Here is a 20,535-nt window from a genome sequence, read left to right on the forward strand (position 1 = left end):
GTCTGCCCCTAAAACTTTGTGCCAAAATTGAAAAATCATTAGGTATTCAGCCTAGTCCGGTTGTCTTCACACCTGCTGTAATAGATTTCTTCAAGAGGTTTATAAAAGTAGGTTCAAATGATCTTACTCTCTTGCCTTGTTTTCAAAGGAAAAGAGTGTAAACTCAAAATCCATGGTTTCGCCGTAGAAGCGTAATTCTCCAAGTTCATTCAGAACCAAAAAAGAAGCGATTTTTCGCAAAACTTGCTCACCGTGCAAGTTCCAATTGTACATCACATTAACATTCATTTTAGTAAAGACGGTGTAAAAGATGAAAAATTAAAAGAAATGAGGCAATGTAGAAACAGCATTTATATGGAAATTTTTGGAAAGGCAAATTATGATTAGCTCAAGTATGCGAAGTAATACCATCTAATCAAGTTAAAAAACCATTATATTGATTTAGATGTAAATATGCAATTTTAAATTTCTAATTCATGGACAAGATAGCAATGGCTAGATTCTAGATAGAGATGCTTCCCCACTTCTCTAGCTTCTATCAACTAAGAGCTAGTAATAAAAAGGATCTAACGACAGACCACCATTTCCAACATGATCCGTTTACCGGAAATGACAGCTTATATTCAAATTGAAACATGTCCAATCAAAATATCGTATTTTTATTGTATGGATTCAACAAGATCATATAGGGAGGACAACAAGACCGTACAGGGAGGTAGCTGCTTGGTCTTTATCTCTCAAGACGAGTGCCACCAGACGTGTTGGCAAAGAAGTGCTCTTTTTTATTTGAAAGGAGGGGACTGAAAGAAGAATTCATTTTCCAGTTACATGCCTTTGATTGTTGGATGAGCTCGATGGAAGCTATGTTGTCTGCATAAAGGTTGACCTGATCAGAAGAAACTCTATTGATCATCGGATTTTCATTAATGTGAAAGTTGATCGAATATTGACTAAGGTGAATAAATGGAAGGGAGATCTTTCCCTAATACTCGGTCACTAGTCCTACGGTACTTGACTACTTGCATATCAGTCTAAAGAGGATTTAGTGTTCGGTGGTGAATTTAATCAGGATACTCGTATACTTATGGATTTATGAGCCTCTTTTTAGCCAAAGAACTTTTGAGGATTACAGATGTTGGCCTAAGTTTAGAAAAACACAGCAAAGATGAAGTTGTTAATCAATCACAACGCCCATTTTTTTAGTGTTATCATTTTCAGAGATGGTAACTTCTGAGAAAGTACTTTTCGTTCACAAATAAAAGGATATGAGGTTACCCTAGGGTTCTGGTTCAATGGCGCGAAATGTGTGGTATACGCACATCACGAGTTCGAATCTTGCTCTCAACTAAGTCTTGTATTTAAGTGGAGAAAGGAAGAAGGATGGACCCAGTATAAGTTTCAAAATTGAAAACAGTGAATTCTTGGTTATAAAGAAGCAGGAAAAAGATCCTAAACCTAAACGCTCTCTCCTCTCTTGGCAATGCCAATAACTATTTTAAGGAGAATGGCGCCCATGGTTGATCACCAGCCTCCAATAGGAGAAAAATCACTAAAATAACAACCTACATATGCTTCTTTACTCAAGCTAACATAATCTACTGCTGCTTGCGCACCGTTGAACTTAATAACCTGTGGCTTTCGTTCATGGAGAACCAACTATCATGCTTGAATACGTAGATTGGATGCCTACATTCAGGAAGAAAATTTGCAGCATACTCTTGTTGTTAAGTTTTCTTAAAGGAGGCCAAAGATGCATGATCTAAGAAGAGTTTTTCCTCCACAATTTCAGATCAAAAGGGATGGTGACAAAGGAGTGGCTTTATAGAGGAGTAGTGAATGGTGGGATGAGCTCTATAAAACGCAAAACTAAAAGTAGGCAATTGAGCAATAGTCGACTTCTAAAGAAATTTTCATACGACTTGGTTTAAGTACTCAGAGCACCAAACAAAGTGCCATTCTTTAACTGCCGAAAATCCGAGAAAAACAGGAATAATATGCATAAGTTGGTGCTTTATGTGCAAAAGAGCAAGACAGATTGTCAATCACTACTGCATATTGCAAAATGTTTGGGATTAAATGGGTGATGCCGCTAGTTGTTACCAAATGTTTTTCGAATAATATTTTAGGAGGAGAAGAAGAGTATGGTAGGTAATTGAAAAATGCTACCAAAATGATTTCAGGCAATATTTTAGGATGAAAAGAAGACTATGGAAGGCAGTTTCACTTGCGCTCATGTGATCTATGTGGAAAGAAAGAAAGAAAGAAAGAAATGGAAGAGCATACGAAAGAGCGAAAATTAGTGAATATTCCTATTCTTGTTACATTCTTGGACACTTTTGATGTACCAATCAGTGTGGATTATTGAGCATTCGTTGTAAATAATCATGCTTTCATGTTTGTTAGAATAGGTATGTGAATATATATAATTAGTTCTAGTGTCTTATGTGATAGGAGTACGTTATGTGTTATGTATAAATATAAATATGGCTCATTGTAACATAAAATAATAATAATAGATTTTTCTCCCGTGCATTCTCACATGGTATCAGAGTATGGGTGAGAAAAGATCGATGTGCGTCATTCCAGCGATATCCGGGAAGAAAGATCACAGTCACCACGCCACTGTTTTTGAGAGAGCGAAGCGCAAAAAAGCGACAGGAGCTAGCTTCGCTTCAAAAGCGAAGCGCACGCTTCATTGAAGTGAAGCGCAGTTCTTAAAAAACATAATGTAAACCTTGCAAAGACACAATATAAATAATCAAAAAATTCAATTTAAAAACTTAAAATTAGATACCACATAATGTAAACTTAAAAGTTCAATGTAAACCTTGCAAAGACACAATATATATATATATATATATATATATATATATATATATATATATATATATATATATATACATAAAATTAACTTTATAAACTGAAATACACACACAAATTAATAAATAAAGAGCTAAAATACTAAATAAGAAGAAAAAAGGGAAGAAAAAAAAATTCGCGCCTGCCCTAGCTATGAGCAGGTGCCTGGACGGGAACAAGATGATGATGAAAGAAGAAAGAAAAAAAAGAGAAGAAGAAGAAAGAAGAAAAATTACCTACAGCTAGAGGATTGGAGGAGACGAGGTCTCTGTTGAAGTATTGAACCCTAGTTTTGAGAGAAATGGTCTTTACTTAGGTTAGGGTTTGTTTTGTATAATAAAAAAACAGACCCCCACTTTTTTTTTTAAAACTGACCCAATCTTTTTTTCCTTAAAATTGACCCCCTCCACCACAAAAGCGAGCTCTTTGTCGCTTCTCGCTTCGCGCTTCTTCTACTGAAGCGAGCGCTTCGTGTGGTCGCTTCGCCTCAGGCATGGAAAAGTGACAAGGCATCGCTTCACGTCGCTTCTCGTTTAATGCGATCGCTTCGTCTCTTTTTAAAACACTACACCATGCAATTGTCCGGTGATTGCATCAAAGTCACTATTTATCAATGTTGTGCAAAATCCAACACCACCACAAGGTTCCCAAGAGTGATCCGACAAAACCCTAGATTCCCCGGAAAATACTCATCCACACACCCCAACGCACATGTCGGAGATCTGCTTCCGGCGGCGCGTCTGTCACACGCGCCGGTGAATGTGCCCTGTTCTGGTCAGATTTTGAAAAACTTTCTTTTGAACAGTCTGCTCGCCTAGTAATTCCGAGCCTACCTATACCTTTTTCTTTTTATTCCGATCACTTTGAGATTTTCCGACAACTACACTGACTTTTCGGCAGCTACAGTGATTTTTTCAACGAAGCTTCCTTTGGACAAATTACTTAGGAGGTTATTCCGAGTCTTTTCACTCAAGTTTCATCAGATTCCGACAACCTTTTTTTTATTTTCCGGCGAGTGAACAGTGTTCACTCAAAAAAAGGTGGTGTTGTGATTTGGCATTCCAAGGTTAACGATACAACTTTTTATCAAGAATTTGAGAAATTGGTTGTAGAAAAATAGGATCCAATACTATGAATAGTTGGATTGTTTCTCTACCGGATTATATTGAGTTCCTTCAGTACAAAGCATGTAAACAGACTCTTCTGGGATAGCTTCCGTTGTTCAAACAGATAGTAGTGTTATTTGTGTCTCCCGATCTTCAACCTCTGAGTTTTGGGTCATTGATTCAAGTGCATCTGATCATATTTCTGGTAACAAATCTCTTTTCACTAATGTTTCATGTTCTCAATCTCTCCCAACAGTCACAATGGCCAATGAGTCTCAAACCATGGCAACTGGAATAGGTCAAGCAAGTCCACTTCCTTCCTTACTTTAAGATTCAGTTCTTTATGTTCCTGATAGTCCTTTTAATCTCATAGCCATTAGTCGCTTAGCCAAATCTATACAGGAACGCAATACAGGACGGATCATTGGTACCGAGCGTGAATTAGATGAACTTTATTACCTTATCCTTGCAAGATCATATGGACTCACATCTTGTCTTCCTTCAACTACTTGTCCGATTACTGATTCACCAGATTTATTACATAAACGGTTGGGACATCCAGTTTGACAAAACTACAGAAAATGGTACATGCGTATTTCACTTATCCACTCTAGAGTGTGAGTCATGTCAGCTCGGTAAGCATACCCGCTCCCATTACCCTCAGCGTCTTGATAATCGAGCAGAGTCGCCTTTTACTTTACTCCATTCAGATGTTTGGGGTCCTAGTCGGGTCAGTTCTACCTTGGGATTCCCCTACTTTGTCAGTTTCACTGATGATTATTCCAAGTGCACTTAGATATTTTTGATGAAAAATCAATCTAAGTTGTTTTCTATTTTCCAGACCTTCTAAGCTGAAATTCAAAATCAATTTAGGGTTTCTATCCGCACATTTCGTAGTGATAATTCCTTAGAGTATTTGTCTTCTCCATTTCTACAGTTTATGAACTCTCATGGGATTATTCATCAAACATCTTGTCCGTACACATCCCAACAAAATGGGGTAGCTAAAAGAAAGAATAGACATCTTATTAAAATTGCTCCGACCCTACTCACACAATCTCATATTCCGTTGCGTTTTTGGGGAATGCAGTTCTTACATCTTGCTATCTTATTAATCGTTTGCCATCTTCAGCTATCCAAATCAAGTTCCATTCTCTATCCTGTTTCCCCACTTACCTTTGTTCTCTTCCACCCCGTGTCTGTGGGAGCACGTGTTTTGTTCATAACCTTACTCTAGGAAAAGATAAGTTAGTTGCTCATGCTCTTAAGTTTGTATTTCTTGATTACTCGAGAACACAAAAGGGATATCGATACTATTCTCCTAACCTCCAACGATACTTTATATATGCTGATGTTACCTTCTTTGAAACCCAATTATACTTAACAGGTCTAAGTAATCACGTAGATATTTCTGAGGCGCTACCGGTTCCAACTTTTGGACATTTAATCACCATCTTCCATTCATTTTCCTTTGTAGCTCCCGTTGCAGCTCCACCACCCACAACTCCCGTTGCAGCTCCACCACCTATAGCTCCAGTTCCACAACCTATAGCTCCAGTGCCACCACCTAGTCTAGTTCAACCTTCTACAGCTCCACCACTCATGACTTATCATCGTCGTCCGCACCCAGCATCAAGCCCAGTTGTTTCTACCTTTCATGTGCCTTGCTAATTCCAAGAGTCATTTCAGGTGACTCGGGAACTATTTCCCCCAATGTAGCCTGCTCTTCCCTAGTGTTCATTGAGTTCTCTGCCACCTGATCTTCTTTCCCCATCCTATCTTTTCCATTTTATTGCCCAGTATGTCTGTCTAGAAATATTTGTATTTGCCTCTACTTCCTCATTTTGTACATTCGACATTTGTGGTTCTTGTCGTTTTCTCTGGTTATTTGGATTCTTTGTGGATATCTTCTAAAAATTTCCCTCAAGGTCCCTACCCCTGAATGTCTCATGCACCTCCTCTGGAATTTTATCAACTCCTTTACCCTTGCCTGGAACTTCTACTATACTCTTTTCTGAATGTGTGATGCTTGGTTCCTAGAAAACTACCCCGTTAGTCTTCCTGCTATTGTGTTTATTAGTTTGTGTGACATGTGATTTGCTAATGGTTCCTTCATGTGATTGTTCTGGTTTTGCTTTTATTGTATTATCTCTTGTTTTCCTTCTTCTGCTTACACTCTGAAAATCATTCTCCATCTCTGTGGCATTGGCACTGACCTGCTTTTCTTCTACTTGAGCTTTGTTCCTCTCATCCCTTATTTTATTTCTACACTGACTTTCCAAATGGCCCTGCATGAAACAATATTGACAATAGCTAGGGGCACCCTCATATTCAATCTTCAGCCATACCCCACCTTCCTTGCCATCTAAAGTGTTGAACCCAAGCCATAACTCATCTAACTTTGGTTTTAGCAAGTCAATTTCAACTTTGATCTTAGCCACATTTCCTCTAGACTTGGAATATGTGGCCATATCAGGAGCTACAGCAGTCCCAATTGCACTGCCCATTTTAGAAACAACGTCCCATCTGAACAGATGCCATGGCAGCTGAAGTATTAAGATCCAAACTGGAACAATAGAGGTTTCCACTTCTAGCCTAAAATCTGGGGTCCATTTCATGATTTTCATTGGAGCTATTCCAATATTCACAAATGATTGAGTTCCCACACGATTAAAATCAACTTCATTATCAAAATCCAGATACACATGTTGATGATCAAAGTGTGCAATTTTAACAGTTCGCCTAAGCTGAAATTGACTAACAAACTCTCTCCTTATGTCATCCATCGTTGGTTTCCCCCTATAGAGCTTCCCAATAATGGTAAATTTACAATCTTGAGCAAGATTCACAAAATAATCCTCAGCAGTGAAAAAGACAGCCGCTTTTCCAAGATGCATACCATGTTTGATTGAAACTGGGATTTTACCTGAATTCCCAATTGCCAACTTTGCCTAAACAGCAACCACAAAAGATGGTTTGGAAGAACCCGGATTGTTTTGTCTATTCATAGTTGTGGTAGGTATTCTAATCCTAGCACCATGTGGATTCATAAGTATTGCACTCTGTCGTTGATTTGAAGTTGGCTTCGTCGAATTAGTACCCACCTGTTCATTCCCATTTGCAGCCTCTGACGCATTTGCCTTCTTATTGCGATTAATCGTATCCAAGTTTGATGATACCTTTGGGAAATTCTGAACTGAACTCTTCTTTGCTGCTTGAGAATCTGAAACTTCATCTTCCATCTTCGATTGCTCAGAAGGCTCTTGTTCAGGTGTTCCAGAATCATCGTTGTTGTTATTGTTATCCAGATGTTCCTCTACCTGAGAATCAATGGATTTATTCACTTCCTTCGCGGATTTGGGGTTGCTAGATTTGGTGGTCGGAAGAAATTTGGTGGTGGTGGTAGGTGGGTTTAGGCTACATGTCGATGTGGGAAATGATTTTACGTTAGTGGTTGCTTTTTCTCTAGGTGTGGGCTTTGGTAAATTTGGTGGGGCCTGAGGTGGTGGGTCATTGGGGTGGGTCATAGTGAGAGAAAATCTAGAGAGAAGGAAGAGAAGATATTTGGGAAAAATCTACTTTTGTATCAGCGACTATGGTGGATCAACCTGCTGTTGTTGTCTAATTATATGGTATTGGACAGTTCTCACCTTCTGAACTAATTTTTGGAGTTGACTTAGGCACAATTTGCATTTATCTAATGTGATATTAGAGCAGACATATTCATATTCTTGGTTTACCCAATATTAGACCCCTATGTTACATTGTACGCCTCAAGATGTCTAACCCTGGGTGCGCGGAGGTGTGTTCAAGTATCTCAAATTAGTTAAGGAATGGATTATTATCTCCTTATATGCTTTTGGACAATCCTTACCTCATTAACTAACTTTTCAGGTTGAATTAGATCCACGGTCAAACTTCTTAACAATACTGACATGTTATTCTCGAGAAGACATGATTGAAACACTAGTTTAGTGGGACAAGAAATGAAACCCAGTCACAATCATTTGGATATCAAGGTGAGTAACAACAGTTCTATCAAATGGTTGTGGAAACATAACCGAAGAATAAGAAATTCTAGTTGACTTTTTTCTGGCATTCCAAATTCAACTACAGGCTAATTTACTTAGGACCCTTTTGGACATAGATTCCCAAATATTTTATGAAAAAACTGATGTGGGTGAAGTTTGATTTGAAATTGAAAATGTGTTTGGACATGAATTTTGGGAAAAGTTTTGACATATTAAAAAGTCCCTTTTTTGTTTGTTCAGCTAAAAAGTCCCAAATTATCATGATTTGGCCCAAAAAAATGTCTTAAGCTGTATTTGGGATTTGAAGTTTTGGTTTTCAAAATCTCTGAAACACTGGATTAATTCTATAAACAAACACATATTTGAAAAAGAAATTAAAAAAAAAAAAAACTTCCAAAACTTATGGCCAAATGCCTACTCAGTATGGAGGATCCAGGAGAGCTTTCTGGGTCCATGCTAACCGTTTCCTCGTCGCCGTGAGAGAGTTAAGATACATTTCCCATCTTGAAAAATTGCTCCAGTATCCTTTTCCCAGACATTCTTAAGTATTGTTGTATTATTCTTTTCATTACGGGACACAAGGTTCACAGCTAAGCTCATGTTAATCCTGAATAGTAGAAGAATGAGATTCTTATGTCATGTGTTGGTCTATAATTGCAGGGAAACAATGCCAGTTTTTATCGTGATGAAGAAGAGCAAATGCATTCAGAAAAGGCTGAAAAAGCAGAACATGGAATATGTGGGATACAAACACCACAAGCAATCAGCACACAATTCTTTGGGCACATTTCCATGGGAGTATATGAGATATTCCTTTTTCTTTAACTCTTTTCACTCATAGAATTCTTTTGATTTCTTAATCTCTCTCGTAATGAATTTCCCCTTTAATGGGAGAAGTTTAAACATTAAAGGAATTAGCATAACGGGTATATCAAAAGAGAAAAAACAAAAAAGAAACTGATAGGCAACTAGATTGGAAGTCACTAACCTGATCTTGTCGAAGGCATTTCAGTTTTATCTTGTACAAGTTCACATACTTCCGGCGGCGATTTCTAGCATGACAAATTAAGTACAATTACTTCCAAAATTGCATCAAATTTTAACATATGGTTAAAAGGGAAAAGCCAAATGTCTCATCATTTATGAATAATTGGTGTCGATTATCCCACGTTAGTAAGGGAATGAGTTGTTCTCTTCTTGTATGATTTAAGACAATTCTCATTTCATGATCTAACTTTTGGGTTGAGTTAAGGCCAATCCATTTTCTTTATAGTCGGCACACTACATTAGTAAATCGGACTGCTATACCGATGAAGCAAAGGCGTGGCAGGAAGCAGTTTTACTCCAAATCACTTCAAAGCAACTAGCTCTTTAAAGGGAAATCATGGAAAATCCTTTTAAGCTAACCTAATGCTTATTGAGGAAAAAACATGAAAGCCTAAAAGCAAAATATCTTCAATAATAAAGGTTGCATGCTCCTTAATTGTATCCATAAGAGAAGAATCTAGAGCTATAGCCCTAAACAAGGTATGATCCCCAATTTTCTCAATCAAAAGCTTATTAAAACAAAATAAGGGAAGTCAAAACAACTAAGAAACATACCCTAAGAACTAAGAAACTAATCAGATAACAGCAATAAGACTCTAAAGTTACCAAGTAAAAGAAAGTAGTTAAAGATCAGAGTGCAGTATAAACAGTAACACATTCAACAGTAACTTTTTCCTCCCTCTGCACTACATCACTTCCCGGACTGGAAAAAAGAAGTGCCCTCTTTTCTTATGCTTTCACAAGATAAAGCGCACCAAGAGAATACTGAGTATGTACATGATAAAGAAATGGGCCGAACTCAACCCTAAAAGCTTGCTCATGGATGAGAATAAAGAAATGGACCTTGAGCCTAACTCAACCGTAAAAGCCCGCTCATGGATGAGAATTTCCCACATAAAGAGACCTTCATATCCCTTAATGGCCGATGTTGTTAAGGAGTGAAATTACTACCAAAGATTGGCAGCAATTTTGCAGTAAATCGCAATGGGTTGTTAGTCTACCAAACCATAATCCACTTCTAAAGGGCGAGGAAAAGGGAAAAGGATTAAACGTGCCTTCTTAATCCCAGTACCCTCCCCACCCCCTCCTCTCGTTGGCCATGCTCCACACTCATATGTACAGAAAGAAATCAAACATCTTGCTATAACCTCCCCCCCCCCCCTAAAAAAGTCATAGTAGTCATAGTATATGCACTTAGGGATCAGACAACAATAATTCCAAAAACATACTAGTAGCGGTATATGCATCCTCAGGAATCACATAGCAAAACTTCCGAAAAAACGAACCTATAACGTATTGATGAATAGACATTGGACCTAACTCAACCCCAAAAACTAACCCATGAGGTGATGATTGTCCAAGACCATATAAGGAGTTCAGTTACCCATCTTGAGCCGATGTGGGACTTAATACCCCCCCCCCCTCCTGCATGCCTAGGACTGGACATTTGGAGCGTGGATAATATAAGATGGGAGCCCAACATCAGGTAAATAATAAGATGGGTCTGCCTCTAATACCATATAAATGTACATTGGGCTTAAGTCAACCCCAAAAGTTAACTCATGAGTTGAGGATTGCCCAAAATCATATAAGGAATCCAAGTTACCCATCTTGAGCCGATTTGGGACTCAACAGTAGATTTGGGACTCAACAGTATCAAGAATTTCTAAAACATATCCTTTTGTCCATAGAAAGCATTGATGAATATTACACAAACAAAATAGTGGATAACACATAACAACAACAAGGAGAATAGGGGTAAAAAGGGCTCAAGTACTAGATATGGGTAAAGACACGATATACTATGATTCTATCTCATTTCCCTCCAACCATATAACCACAAATAGAAAGGAAAAATGGAACAGAGATGAATATCAAAGTTTAGGGAATTGCCTAAAGGATTAACCACTAGGTAGAATCGTTACTGCTAAATAACAAGAGAACTCTTAGAATGCTACATCATTCTCACATACGAGGGTGTATCATTGGATGTGGCTTTTCTATCATACATTAGCATATTTCATTTCTGGATAGTGTATGTCATTTTTGGAAAATAGATGATATACCCTAGTCCATCCAACACGGGTAGCACATGGTATGCCAAGACGAAAAGACGGGTCAAGGTATCAAATATCTTCAAAATTCCATCAGCTGGTAAATAAGTTTTCTTTTTTAATAATCAGTAGTGTGAGAATTTGAATTTCAACATTGACGAAGTGCAAATGAACATGAAACTTATACGAGTATGAAGAATTGAAATGCCAAATAGTTAACTGTACTAGACTGATATCCAATGAACAAAACAAGAAAGAAAGACCTCCTAATGATTTTCCCATATTGGTTTTCCCATATTGGTTGGGGGGGAAGTTACAGCCTCTCTCCAAGGTACTTCCAAGAAGTTCTCATCAACCTCTGTTGAACGTCCAGTAAAACAGATTGCTGTGCATACTGCCACCATGCTATTTGCCAGCCTTTAAGCTTTTTACCTAAAGGACTCCACCAAGGACGAAACCGTCCGTACCTACAATGCAAGGACAACAAAACCGAACATCAAAAAATTTAGAAAGGGTAAACGATTTTCTGATGGATGTTTACTCAAATAGTAAAAAGATTAGGTGGAAAGGCAATTCTATATAATATTTTTTTTTGCGGGGGGGGTGTTGTCCTGGTTAATAGTGGTCTGAATGCTCTTCCTACATATATAACGTCTCTTTGTGGCATGCCGATGAGAATTGATGCACTGAGGAGGAATTTCATTTGGCAAGGTAATAAGGAGTAGAGATGCTACCGTAGATAGTCAAGTGACTCTCACATGCAGTAAGAAGGAAGGAGGCTAGGGAATTAGAAACCTGAGAAAGCACAACAGGACTCTATTGATGTAATGGTTATGGAGATTCCCTTTGAAGACCAAGCTTTGTGGAGAAAGGTGATAAATGACAAAAAAGGTACAGAAGGGCAGTGGTGCACAAGATCTGTTACCAAATCTTATGGAATGAGTGTATGGAAATCAATAAGAACCCTTTGTCAAGATTTTGCAAGTAACTTCAGCATTAAAGTTGGAAACGGCTTGAAGACTTCCTTTTGGAATGATGACTGGATTGGGAATGGCCCTCTCAAAGAAATCTTTCCAGATAGTTGAAATTTGAAATATCTGAGTGACTGGTAAGTTTCAGCTTAGTACAACAACCTGATGCAACTTTAGTTGAAATTTGGAGCAAACAGGGCTGTGATCTCACCTTTAGAGATATCTGAGTGACTGGTAAGTGTGCAGGTGACTGAATTCTTCAGATTTTAAGGGGAACTGCTGAACAAGAGGACAAGCTAGTGTGGGTCAGAACAAGAAAGGAACTTTTTCAGAGAAATCAGCATATGGGACTCTAATCAGCTGTAATCAACACTATGGACCCCGGCATTGGAAAGACATATGGAAGAAGAAAATACCTTTCAACGTGACAGTATTTTGCTGGCTAGTGGTGAAACAGGCTATCCTGACCCATGACAATCTGATAAAGAGAGGGATGCAACTGTGTTCAAAATGTTTATTGTGTGGCAATGACAATGAAGCAATTAGTCATCTATTCATACATTGTTAGGTTACTAGTAGATTATGGCAGTTGTTCATGAGCATGAAAGGCCTAAGCTGGAGAATGGCCGGGAGAACTGATGAGATAATGGCATGTTGGAATGGCTCAGGTGCAGGTATGGAGCATAAGGTGGTGGCACATTGTCCCGGCATGTATTTGGTGGACAATTTTGGGGGAAAGAAACTCAAACGTGAAGATTTGGCAAACCCTGAACGAAGGATCAAGATGAATTTTATATGTTTTAAGTGTGTGATCATCTCATCTAAAAGCTTAAGCTGTTAGAGAGAGCACATTTCTATTTGCTTACTTAATTGTGTCTTCAACACGCCCTCTCGCGTGCGGGCTTGATTCTTTTTTATGAGCCAAGCACGTGAAAATTACTTTTGATAGTGGGTGACGGTGAGACACGAACCCAGGACCTCTGCTTGCTCTGATACCATGTTTGTGATCATCTCACCTAAAAGCTTAAGCTGTTAGAGAGAACACACTTCTATTTTCTTACTTAATTGTGTCTTCAACAGTATATTTTTGTTTCACTTTTGGTTTAAAGCTAAGTTGCTCCGACACAGCAGTTTAGGTGCCGCACCCATGTCGACACGACACTAATATGGGTGTGGGTATGGGATCTGTACCGGATCTTGTCAGACAATTTTGGGTACTTTGACCATGACAGACGGAAAAATTTGAGACGAGATACAATTTGATTCCCAAAATCAGAACCAAAACTAGGGTAAATTTGAAAAAAAATAGCATACTATATAGGAAATCAATCTTTTACTTATCTACAACTTCAGAATAAAAAAGAAATTCACAACTCGACGACAAAACCAAGTTCTAACGTTCCTAGTCCATTACTTTATACTGCATATTCGTTCTTTGATATTAGTTGATATTAGTAGTGTGTATCCTGTTTGTGCGTATCGTGTTCATTGTCTATTCTTCTTTGTTAGACGCGTGTACCTTGCTCCCTGTTGTGTTCTCCAAGATCTGTTATATATCTCTTGTGTTCTATTTGCCTGCGCCGGCAACCTTTGATTGTGTTACCTGTAGTTGGATTGATCGCTCTAGGTAGACTTGTGTGTTTTTCGGTACTTGCTACTTGAATTATTTGAGTTTTTAAGCCTTCGGCCTCTTAGCTTATATTCCTTTGTTGTCGCTCTTTGCTTTTCGTAGTAGTGCTTACTTAATACCCCTTTAGACTATAGTGGTTGTGGCGAACGATGTGAGAGCAAGGTCATATCCTCAGGAGGGGCGGGCGGCGGGGGGGAATGGGGTTAAGGGAGCCTCTAGGCTGAGAGTCGGGTCCTAGAACCTAGGGACGTTGACGGGGAAGTCTATTGAGTTAGGTAAGATTCTTCAGAAAAGGAAGACAGAAGATCAACATAGCATGTATCCAAGAGACTAGATGGATAGGTACTAGGGCATGTGATGTAGACAGGTATAAATTGTGGTACTCAGGACGCGTTGGGGCAAGAAGGGGGTAGGTATTTTAGCTGACAGGGGACTCAGGGAGTTAGTGGTCGAGGTCAGGAGGGTAAATAATAGGTTGATGAGTATTAAGCTTGTAGATGGAGGGTTTACTGTAAACGTGGTTAGCGCATGCGCCCCACGTAGGATCAGACCAGGAGGTCAAGAGGCGATTCCGGGAGGATTTGGGAGCAGATATTTGAAACTTTTTTGGAAAAAAGTAATGTATCCATTGTGACAGTGGAGGAAAACCACTGTATACAAGTGGCTTTTGGATTCATTGATGATTGGATGTGATTAGGGGAGAATCACGTGTTGATATTCCAATACTAAGCCATGCAATACAAGGAACATTAAGGAGCGCGACAAGCTAAGAAGCACCTCTTATGAGAAGCATCACTCCCTATATCTTGCACATATATAAGAGGAAGTAAAGCTTAGTGGAGATATTTGCACATCAATAAGAGGAAGTAAACCTTAGTGGAGATATTTGTCTCTGTACGAAATTCAAAAAATAGAGGGGGGAAAACATGTGGTAATGTCGTCAAAAGCCGAAACAAACAAACTACATATACGCAGCTGCATGCTTTACCCAATAGTTGCACTTAACTTTCAAATGATAGCACGTCACTTTTCCTTTTTCCAGTCCATGTTAGCACTGCTCAATACTAATAGAGAGGGGATACTGCGCCAAGCATCATGCTGCTTTTCTTTGTTGTGGAGCACAAATTCTATACCGAGTATTATTGAGCTTTCTGGAGAATTATATTTTTGTATAGCTCAGTTCTAGCGAGTGCTCACATGTCTTGGGGATTTTATCCCTTTTTTGTTATTGCAATATCATTTGTAATTATGGAGATGAGAATATCAATAAACCAGACATGCTTTCCCTATAAGCTGTTTGCAAATGTAATACAACAGCTTAGCACACCATTCTATTCGCATAAAGATTCTTTCATGCACCATAAACAAGATTTAAACAGCTCAGGTAATCATGAAAATACATCGAGTGCTTTGGCTTAAACAATCTCAGATTCCGCTTTGAGTTGTTGCAATCAAAACTTCCGTTGAGAAAGATGAAGCTCGAGGGAAGGAATATTGTAGAAATCTAAGATATTAGTTAGAAAAGTGAAAGATAGACAAATAGCAAATCAATGTTACTATTGTAAACTTTTTCTAGGCTGACATCTAGTTCTCAATCCTTCTTTCATCAATGAAATATTCTTCATCACAAAAAATGGAAAGGGGAAACATAACAAAAACGAAGTAAATGTCTCAATTCAAAGAGTGAAAATGAAATAGTTCAAGATAAAATTATTGAGCTCCTCAACGAACAGATATTAACTAAAAGATACACGAGGCGAATGGTGACATCTTACTTCTCTCTCAATTGACATGTCAGCAAATAGTCACAAATGCTCAAGATTTGTTGTATTTGAATCTCATCCAGAGAAACAACCTAATGTGCAATGAAAAAGGAGATCAACAACTATGTTACTGTGATACTGAATTGCAAATGAAATTCTTTAAAATGATAGGAAATATCTTGTACAAACCACATTATTCAACTCTATACTTAAGAAGTATTGCGGAACATCTTTCTCAAGCCTTCCTGAACGGTTCACCTATATCAGAATTGGTGACAGCTCATTAGAAAACATAAATAAAAGAAGCATAAAGTATAAAAACAGAACGACACATTGATTTGACCTTGTAATATAAATAAGTGTGTATGAGCCCATTAAAAGGGCCGGCTAACTCTTCCAAAATCTAATACAGATCTAAGTCAAAGGCAAATTTCCCCAGTGGAAAAGAAAACTATAACTAGAAAGAAATTTTTAAATAACTATATAGAGCACACAATCATGTTGAACCATTGGTTCTACTTTTTAGTAGGAAAGGGGGGGGGGGTGGGGTGGGGGGTCATCTGTACAGGTTTTTCATTTTCTTTAATTGGAATTGAATCCAGTTTTGCCGCAAATAAGTAGCCGGTTGATAAAACATATATCATCTGCACATCACATAAAGCATATCAAATAAAAGTATGGCTCAACTTCAGTTGGAAAATAAGTTAAGACTTGAGAATGCTGTTGATGCTTCAGTCAAATTTTTATTGAACGATTTAGACTTAGCACAGTAATAAGAAAAGCTTCAAAGGATTTCTACTGCTCACATTTAACAGTTCAAATACAAGAGGAGAAGTTGATGAAAAGATATCCATCAAAACAGAAGCATCCTTACATCATAGTTACATTTTGGAGATGAAAAACTGCCATTTAGGGATGCGGTTAACAAATAAAATGCACCTTAAATCCTTACATTTAGGGATGCGGTTAACAAATAAAATGCACCTTAAATAGATATAGCGATTCATATAGCTAATCCCGAGTAATTGGAATTGAGGTATAGTTGATGGTTAAGTGATGTTGGAGAAAAAGCTGCTACCTATTGCCTGGAAAGAAAGGCATGGAACCACTTATTAGATGTCAATTATTGGGAAGCTCACAAGTGGTCCGTTTAATTTTAACCTATATAACAAAGAAAGCAATAAAGTAACTCATTTTAGAAAGTGCTGATTATAGGTGAACCCAAGTATGACCTCTCTTTTTTTGTTTTAATTCAAAACACAAAAGGAATAGACAACTAACAACAGAACAAAAGGTTGAGTATCAGATTCACATACCGAAAGAGACAAAGATACATCTAGTGGGACCAACATATATTTGTCATCATTTGCTTCCGATTCTCTGCCCTTACTGTTAGAATCCACTGCATAGTCTCTCATCACCTCATCAGTACTTTGGAAGGTACTACAGTAGAGTTCCAATCCTTTTACTTCAACAAGTTTGTTGACACGCCCATCTCTCATTTTCCCACTAAATGGACAAAGGACAAGTAAGGTAAACGACACAAATGGTGCAGGTGTTGATTCTTAAAAACCAAAGAATGCTTTGCAGCCAATATTTGCGGAAATAACTCTTGCACAAATGAAGCACATATTGTAAAAGGGCAGCCCGGTGCACAAAGCATCCCACGTTCACACAGAGTCTGGGAAAGGGCTGCACCCTTAGGGGTGTGATGTAAGCCAATTAGGGTAGACAACATGTTGTGATTTTTATTGATTAAGAAACACCTGTAACTGCCATTTGTTAAACAGACAGAAATTGTTTTTGGAAAAGAAAAAAATAATTATCTCCGCGACTTCAAAGTATACCATCATAAAACAATTTGTTTAGTTTCTAATGAGATTGACTAGTACTTAGATAATGACAAATTAGTACATGTCAAATACAGAACCGTACAGAATAGCTTCCCAACCCATTGCAATCTGGAAGCAAATTTATAAAACTACTCTAGCACGCTGAAGCCTGACTCTAGATATGCACAGACTGATAGAAACATTGACCAAATAATTGCTGGCATTGTAAGAAGGGCCTAATACTCCTCTAATATCATACCCGCCTTTTAAGCATTAAGGAATTCCAGTTCCAAGGAGGAACACAAAATTCTTCCTGCATTGAATAGACTATCTCATGCATGAGAAATATGAGTTTACACTGTTAAGAAAGAACAATATATTTTTCAAACATAGCAAATACATCAATGTAAGTGACTGCATGAAGAGAACATGGAAAAGATACAACACCAATAAGAGTCATACCTAACTAGCTGCCTCATAATTGTTAAACTTGACAGCTTCATACCAAACACAGTTACTGCCTGACAAAAAAGGAAACAAGTAATTGCTTGGAACATCACATGAAGGTTAATATACATAACAACGACAACAACTGTGCCTTAATCCCAAACAAGTTGGAATCGGCTATATGAATCCTCACTAACTATGTTACTCCATATAAACTCATCTCAGGGCAATATAATACAGAAAAAAAAAATATTCATAGAAAAAAAAGTGTACTAGAAATTCATTATATTGTCTACTGACACATAAAGGCTAATATACATTTTCTTAAGGATCTCAGGAGGTTAATTTTGCTAATATTTTCAACTTCTGACTGATCTGGTTGTTTTGATTGCCATAGTATCCCCCCCTCCCCTTTCCTGACATCCAGTTTCCTTTGACTTGTATGGGTTCTTATGCAATAACGAATCGGCTTTACTCTTGTACATGTCGGTTAGACTAACCTAAAAAGCATGCTTTTTAGGTTACTTGATTTGAATCTTCATTTGTATTTTCCACACATCATTAGACATGATCCAAGATTTAGATGAAACGAGCACTTCTTGTTTCGTTTCTTTCTTCTATGAATCATTAAGCATTCAAATGTTCCAACATATAGAAAAGATTTCAGTATATATAAATGGAGAAGAAAGGAATTCATATATTGAATGCATAAATACCGTAAAGGATATATATATATATATATATATATGAATGAGCCATCGCTATTATGAGAATAGTAGTGCAACAACAACAACCACCCAGTAGAATCCCACAAGTGGGCTCTAGGGAGGGTAGTGTGTACGTAGACCTTACCCCTACCCCGAAGGGGTGGAGAGGCTGTTTCCGAAAGACCCTCGGCTCAAGATAATAAAAAGACAAAAGGAGAGAATATTAGATTCATCACGGAGATCATAGGAAAAATAGGAACATAAAATGTAGAAGAAAAATGCAAAGCAAAAACAATGGCTAGTAAGTGGAACCTGCGTCGAAAATAGAAAATAGTAAGAAACGACATTACCCCTAGCTATCTTAGACAAAACCCTACCGGACTAGGCTCACAAAGACACAAAGTAACGCAAGACTCAACTACCTCCTAGCCTACAACCGTAATACTCGACCTCCACAACTTCCTATCAGGTATAATGTCCTCGGAAACCTGAAGCCTCGTCATATCCTGCTTGATCACCTCTCCCCAATACTTCTTAGGCCGTCCTCTACCTCTTCTTGTGCCTTCCACAACCAGCCGCTCACACCTCCTTACTGGAGCATTTGGGCTTCTCCTCTGTACATGCCCAAACCATCTGAGCCTCGCTTCCCGCATCTTCCCATATGAGAAGAGCAATAACAGATACAAAATACAAAGAGGTCCTATAATCGTGTGTTTATACGAGAGATCGGTTTTGAGCCCTACTTGTTTATCCAATTTATAGATGAGCTAACTGAAGATCTCAAGAAGAAAAAAAGGCTTCTTGTTTTTCTGTGTTTATATTTACATCCCAAGAACATGCTACTTATACAAGGTTCTTATGACTAATTAAGGAAAGAGAATAAAGGCTAATCAAATCAAATAAAAATGGTTACGTTAGAATCAAGCCTAAAAATCCTCCTACAATCAATATTCTCCCTCAAGTTTGTGCAAAGATGTCACATATCCCCAACTTGCAAACCAGTGTGTGAAAGGATCGTTTGTTGAAACCTGTAGTAAGCACATCAACTAGTTGTTTCTCTTATGACACATGAAGCAAAGTCAAGAAACTGTTGTAATCTTTTCTTTGATGAAGTGTCGATCAATTTCAATATGTTTCATTCTGTCATGCTCAAAATTTTAAAAGGCTTTCTTGGTACTCAAGATTAGAAAAACACCCTAAGGCTCACGTGTGGAGCTTATTTTTTGTGATGATTACGCCTCAATCGCCCGATTGTGCGCCTTAAACATGTCAAACGCCCAATGCCTAAGGATCGCCTAATAGTTCCTATACAAATCATGTGTCGAATTCTGTAATTAGTACTGTTGACCATCAAAATTCTTTAACTAATAAGTGATAAATGTTCTATTTTCATCGATAGAAGCATGAAGATTGAGAGTAACTCAAATAACGAGCCATGGTATTGCAGATTTACTAATTGAGAGTATCGTCATGGTGAATACCAGTGAACCTCTTCTAAGAATAGATAGTTGAAGTTTATATTTTCACTTGCTATTAATTTTCATGTCTTAGTCTTATATCTCTCAAGATTATCATTCTTTTAATGTTTGCTATTTGAAAGCAATTTTGTATTTATTCATGAAGGAGTGATGTTTTAAATTATAATATTGATACAGCTTATTGATTATTTACTTTTAAGGAGGTATAATGTATAGTTTGATAACATTTTTTACGAAATTGTAGTTTTCTAATTGTTCAACAATACAGACATTATAGTTGATTTGTATCTCATAATAACTTAAACACTATTGCATTGTTTATACTTGCAAAAACATGCTAGATATTTTATTTTTTATGAGTTTCTTTAATTCTTTTTAATTTTCTTAAAAATTTAATGTGCTTTCTATGTTTTCGTGTTATTAAGTTATTGATTTATAAATTAAAAAATTTAAAGATCCATGGGGCTTATGCCCCACGTCCCGGGGCTTACGCCCCATGTCTCGGAGCTTATGCCTGGCCTCGTACTAAGTAAGAAATTGTGCCTCGCGCCTCCACATTTTAGAACACTGGCCATGCTGAACAGGATTATGAACTATATTGATTGCAGCC

General features: G+C 37.7%; 1 protein-coding gene across 4 annotated transcripts in view; it reads right to left on the reverse strand.

Annotated features, from left to right (window-relative positions):
• LOC107781582 (intermembrane lipid transfer protein VPS13) overlaps nucleotides 1-20,535 on the reverse strand; it is an 89,555-nt gene that overhangs the window by 43,077 nt on the left and 25,943 nt on the right. For all 4 annotated transcript variants that reach the window (XR_012711014.1, XM_075256080.1, XM_075256079.1 and 1 more), the window contains exons 8-13: nucleotides 17,756-17,814; nucleotides 16,778-16,970; nucleotides 15,651-15,719; nucleotides 15,474-15,553; nucleotides 11,415-11,564; nucleotides 8,985-9,048 (exon numbers count right to left, since the gene is read on the reverse strand). Coding sequence is in view for 3 of the 4 variants with exons in the window: in XM_075256080.1 (XP_075112181.1) it covers nucleotides 8,985-9,048; nucleotides 11,415-11,564; nucleotides 15,474-15,553; nucleotides 15,651-15,719; nucleotides 16,778-16,970; nucleotides 17,756-17,814 (615 nt within the window). In the remaining variant the exon portion in view is untranslated. The remainder of the gene's footprint in view (nucleotides 1-8,984; nucleotides 9,049-11,414; nucleotides 11,565-15,473; nucleotides 15,554-15,650; nucleotides 15,720-16,777; nucleotides 16,971-17,755; nucleotides 17,815-20,535) is intronic.

This window comes from Nicotiana tabacum, chromosome 6 (assembly GCF_000715075.1).
Source record: "Nicotiana tabacum cultivar K326 chromosome 6, ASM71507v2, whole genome shotgun sequence".
In the NCBI taxonomy this organism is placed as follows: domain Eukaryota; kingdom Viridiplantae; phylum Streptophyta; class Magnoliopsida; order Solanales; family Solanaceae; genus Nicotiana; species Nicotiana tabacum.